This window comes from Lytechinus pictus, chromosome 16 (genome assembly GCF_037042905.1).
Source record: "Lytechinus pictus isolate F3 Inbred chromosome 16, Lp3.0, whole genome shotgun sequence".
In the NCBI taxonomy this organism is placed as follows: domain Eukaryota; kingdom Metazoa; phylum Echinodermata; class Echinoidea; order Temnopleuroida; family Toxopneustidae; genus Lytechinus; species Lytechinus pictus.
In genome coordinates, this window is record NC_087260.1 from 6,519,773 (window position 1) to 6,525,772 (window position 6,000).

At 33.9% G+C, this 6,000-nt stretch overlaps 1 protein-coding gene across 3 annotated transcripts in view; it reads right to left on the bottom strand.

The window, feature by feature from the left end:
• LOC129279301 (U2 snRNP-associated SURP motif-containing protein-like) overlaps nt 1-2,856 on the bottom strand; it is a 39,604-nt gene extending 36,748 nt beyond the window's left edge. For all 3 annotated transcript variants that reach the window (XR_010296091.1, XM_064111334.1, XM_064111333.1), the window contains exon 1: nt 2,778-2,856. Coding sequence is in view for 2 of the 3 variants with exons in the window: in XM_064111334.1 (XP_063967404.1) it covers nt 2,778-2,807 (30 nt within the window). In the remaining variant the exon portion in view is untranslated. The remainder of the gene's footprint in view (nt 1-2,777) is intronic.
• Between the last annotated feature and the right edge of the window lie 3,144 nt (nt 2,857-6,000).

Genomic DNA, 6,000 nt, shown 5'->3' on the forward strand with positions numbered 1-6,000 from the left:
TTTCCATTTTGTTTATTTTGTATACTGTGCATGTATCCTTAGTTTTAATTTCAATTGTATGTTGTATGTTTTAATGAGAATTTAAAATAAATGAAATGAAAATATATGCAAATCTCATTATCATGCACCTTTTCCTTTTTTTTATAACAAGTACGTAGCAAGGAGGCGGTGGGATGATCTTCCCCACCCTAACTCCCCCCCCCAAAAAAAAAGAGAAGAGAAACGGTGATAGCGAAGGGGTAAACAATGGCGAAAAAGAAAGCTTTGCGGGATTTTCTTTCTCATTCTCTCTAAAATTTTACTTCCGCGCATGTTTGCGAGAAAATCCTTGTTTTTCTCCTTTGTTTACCTTTTCTTTATTACCCCGTTTTTTCATCTCGGCTATATTGCTAGTTTGTTTTGTGGCGGCATCAAGTTTTAAAGAATAATATTTGGGAACGGAATTAGTATTAAGATTATAGGTCAAAGTATATGAAGTCATATTTTATTCAAAATGATCACCAACGTTCCCGATCCTTATAGGTCAGGGTGGTAAACTCTATAATGATAATGCCGTATACCCACAAAGGCTACTTCTTCCGTTTTTCAGCTCTTTACTAGTCGGTCATAATTTATTTGGGGACCACGGACGGCCTGTTCCTCATTTAAAAGGGGGAGTTATAAAAATTGTGCCGTATATATAAAAAAAGACAGTACAATATTACTATAGAATTATATGGAAGTTTATGTCATCAATCTCCTGTCGTCTACTTTGCGCCATTAATTAAGTTCCTAATCATTCAAATACACTGTTAAAATAAATTTAAAATCGCTGTCTACGATGTGAATCACACAGTAATTGTTTAAACAGTTTAAACAAGTATTTAAAATCTTAAAACACACATTTTAAATTTAAATATTTAATTATCAATAATTAAATTCAAATATTAAATTATCAATGATTTAAACATGATTGTTTAAATTTTAAACACTTGTTTAAAATGTTTAAACAACTACTATGCAATTCTCACAGTAAACAGCGTTGTTAAAAATATTTTTGACAGTGTAGAAGTGCTCCATATAAATGAGTTCAATCAGGGGCGGATCCATGATTTTCCAAAAGGGGGGCACAGGGCCAATGAAAAATTTGACAAGCAAAAAAAAATTTTTTTCAACCAAAAATTGAGGATATTTCGTCCCCGAAAAAAAGGGGGGGGCAGGTGAGGGGTTGATTATGCTACTGCCATGCGGTGAATTAAACAACAAATGGTGATTGGTGATTATCAAAGCGGCAGATTTTTTTTTTAAATTATAAATATATATTAACATCTTGACTTAGCATTTCTTTTTAAAGCAGGCAAAATTGTTTTTAAGTATTTCCTTTTGTTTTAAAACCATATTCAATCCTTCCTCATTGTTATAACATGTGAAAAAGATAAATAACATGAAATCATTTACGTTATTGAATCAGAATTCATATTTAAGAAAATCATGAATTGGTTATTCTAAATGTAAAATTAGAATCCATTTGTAAATATTTGTTGGATTTTTTATAATCACAAAGGGAATAATAATAATAATACAGACTAAAAAAATTCGGATCTAGAAATCTCTGAATATATTAAAACACAAGCACACTATTGATAAATATTTTTTTCATTTTTAGTATCATTAAATCAAAATAATTTGAGGAAGTTATATGAAATAAAACACACACCAAGCGAACATTCACGCTTTACCCCCCCCCCCCTTCCCATAAACAAAGCATAAAAAAGAATGAAAAGGAGAAAGAAAGAATGAAAAGGAGAAAGAAAGAATATAACAAATGACAACAAAAACTTATCATAAAAACACAAAATGTAACAAAATAAAAATATATATGAAATAAATATTTTTTTTCATAAATATAGATCTATTTTTTTCCAAAAAAAAAAAAAATGAAAAATGGTATTGAATTATATGCCTAAATCACGATTTAATTGAATAGAGACGACTTGCCGAAAGTTTTCACTCTTACATGCATATTCATTAAACTGTGCTGTAAAGGCATGCAGTGACGACATCTTATAAATATTCATATGCGCATGCGCAGAATTTTACCTCAAACATGGCGATCTCGCGATTGGAACAAAAGTCCGAAAATTGATGCTCTTTTGAAGGATTTCATGGAATTGTATTCATTATTCTTATTTCAAAGGTAAGCTGATTTAGGAACAGTTTGCTTAGGTAAGATTGATATTACTCGTTAGATTTTTAATTCATTATGATCATCGGTTTTCTAATGCCAAACATCGCGAAGTTTTGTACTCCGGTGATAACGAGTGGTTGCATTCAGGACCTCGACACTGTCTAAATAGACGTGTCGAGGTCCCCGGGGCAACCACTGGTACTGCTGGCATCTTTCATTTCAGACAAATACACTAACTTAGTTTCAGTCACTCTCTTTCAGTCGTATAACTCACATTTTACACTCAGGCAGCTAGCAGACATGCATGTGCATGTGCAATGAATCGACACGCTCACACCTAACTTAGCCTGGGCCTGCATGCACTGTATGCAGTGACACACGTCAGTCTCACTCACTCACTCCATCACGGCGCGGCACCAGTCATGCCAGTTCACAGTTGCGTTGAGTGACATGACTGCGTGCTTGGTTGCAATATTTCCTTTCGGACAAGGTGTCAAGAAATATAATCTTTATTCAACACTCGTAAAAAACATTCAAAGACTCAGAAACACCATCAATATTACAATAAGTTTACAATAACTGATGATAAAATATAATAAGCTCGTCTCACCTTCGCCGTTCCAGGAGCGAGGCCCGCCATGATGAATAACCTTCGACCAGAAACGCACGCGTCTACATATCGCACGCGCGCACGGCCGGCCGGCCGGGTACGTACGGGCGCGGCGCGAGCTCGTCGCCAGATCTGCACATTGGATAATGGATACTGCATGCATTTATCAAAACTATGTCTCCTAAATACAATACATGGTTGGCCCTAGATCGAGTGATCCTTTTAGGGATGCACCATTAGATATATCCAGGGGGCTGCAAGTTTTTCAAAAAAAAAAATTGACTTGCTATAATGAGCAAAAAGGAAAAAAAATGACTCACCATCCGGCTCACCATGCAGATATAGAGTAAAAAAAAAAAAAAAAAAAATTGGTCCACTGACAAATCACTGATCCGAGAGGACCGGAAAGGGGCAATTAAAAAAACTTGTTTCGATGGACTAAGGAAAAAAAAATTTACACAAAGAAGAAAGGAAAAAAAATTGCATCAATTAAGTAACCCAAACTTCCAGCCTATCTAATGGTGCGTCCATATGGCCCATATGGCAATTAAGCCCATGCAAACAGTGGTGGATCAGCGTCAAACTGAAATATATATGTATGTATGTATATATATATATATATATATATATATATATATTATAATAATATATATAAGAATATATATATATATATATATTATAAGAATATATATAAATTATATATATATATATATATTCGGTAGATATTCCACGTGTTGGAGTAATATTAAGAGAAACAAGGTTGAAACTTTCATGCTTTAATCCAACAAAATCTATTGAAGTCCACAAATTTTCGATAAAGACGGTTTGTATACTCGTCGAAAATTTGTGGACTTCAATAAATTTTGTTGGATTAAAGGAGAATGAAACTCTTGGAGCAAGTTAGCTTTTGTGAAAGCAGAAAAATCAAAGAATAAGATCAACAAAAGTTTGAGTAAAATAAGACAAGCAATAGAAGAGTTGTGAGCATTTGAATGTCGAGATCACTAATGCTATGGAGATCCTCCCATTGGCAATGCGACCAATATCTATGATGTCACAGATGAACAACTCTCCCCTTTTGGACACTGAAAATATACCCCCAAACATCTCTTTTTGCTCATTCTAATCATATGACAAACGATTCATCAATGATATAATGTTGTGAAACCTCTGTACTCAGGGGCGGATCCAGCTTTCGCCAATAGGGGGGGGCCGAAAAATATTTTCATCAACATTTTTCTCGATTGGCCGCTATATAATCAGATTTTTTGTTGGTTTATCAGGGGGTAGTCCTAACTAAAGACTGAAGTTTTAAGTATATGTTAGTTTTTATTGTTATAAACAAGTTAAGGTATCTCATGTGGTCTTAATATATAATGCGATCGCGAAGCGCGAGCTCAAATTCTTTGATATTTTATGTCCTTAGACCTGAAGATTCTGAGAAGATTTTATAATCATGAAAAAGATAAGTATCCAACTAAACAATGCGAACGCGAAGCGCGAGTCGAAATGTTATTATAGTAACGTGAAAAGAGGATTCAATTAGGACTGTTTTTTAGTGATAAATGAAGAGGATTACAAGTATCACCAATTAAATAATGAGAGTGCGAAGCGCGAGCTAAATTTTTTTGATATTCCGACCTGAAAACTGGACAGTCTAAGCGCGTTTTTATTTTAATAAAGAACAAAGCTGTGTGTCTCAAACAATTAAATGCGAGCGCGAAGCACGAGCTTAATTTTTTGATATACTGACATGATAAAGGAGCATTTTGACAAATTTTGGTAAGAATTTTTCAAAGAGGATAGGTAACTCACAAATCAAACAATGCGAGCGCGCAGCGCGAGCTGAAAATTGTGATATATACTAACAATTTGTGTAAATCAAACAAAATAATGAAAGCTTGATGTGCGAGCTAAAATATTGTGTGCAAATTGATTTCAGAACTGGATATATAAGTGCCATTTAATTCTCTTGAATGGGATTCATTACACAGGCAATGCGAGCGCGAAGCGCGAGCGAAATCTTTTATATAAAGTCTATTTTCCAATTCTTCCCTCACCTTTTTCTTGTTTCCTTTCGGGGTCGGGCCGGCCGTTACGAGGCTGTAAATTACACATCATGGGTATGCTACCTCTTTCTTACTTTTCTTTCTGTTTTTCATAATTTCTATCAAGTTAAAGAGTACACTTTTTTCTGCAGGTTGTCAAAAAATAGGGGGGCCGGGGCCGGCTCGGCCCCCTCCTGGATCCGCGCCTGGTACTTGTCATCTCATAAAGAGAACACCTCACCTTGTGATAGACTCTATAAAAGTGAGAATATAAGTGAAATAAGTACTAAAGTAATGAGGGAGTTGTACGTGTGTGACATCACAGATCTTGGTCGAATTGCCAATGAGAGGATCTACATGGCATTAGTGATCTCAATATTCAAATGCTCATAACTTTCTTATTATTCATTCAATCTTCCTCAAACTTTCAACAATATGTTTCTTTGATTTTTCTCTTTGATATGGATTCAGCTGGTTTCAAGGGTTTCATTCTCCTTTAAAGCATGAAAGTTTCAACCTTGTTTCTCTCTCTCTCTCTCTATATATATATATGAAAAACGTGATTCAGTAGTGAATCAGTACAGAAAAAAGAAGATTTTGCAGAAAGCAGTAAAACAATCATTCTGCAAATTCATTAAACAAGAATTTTTTCTGCAATTTAACAGAACAGGTCTGTTTTAAAAGGAGAAAATGCTGTTTTATTCAAGGAAATTTGTAAGGTTCCATACACCAAATACCAATTTCCTGTAAGTTTACATGATATAATGTAAGATTGCGCAACCTGGTAAGATTGCAGGTATATATATATATATATATATATATATACATATATATTAGTTTTATTGAAAAAAATAAAAAACACATTCACAAAGTTTACGGTTTGATAAAAAAAAATCACTATCAAAAGAAGATAAAAAACAAAAAACATACACATGTATCCAAAGAATGTTAAGCTCCGAGATAGAATTAGACCGACATACGAGAAAAAAAAACCCAAAACATCAAGTTCAAGTTCAAGTTCAAGTTTCAACTCAATGATAGCCTACAACATCACATATAGGAAATAATTACACAGATATAAAATGAAGACCATACAAACCGATACAAATGGATACATGTATATCCATTGCAAGCAATATGACTGTACAAGAAAAGTAAATAAGTGTTTATGGTAA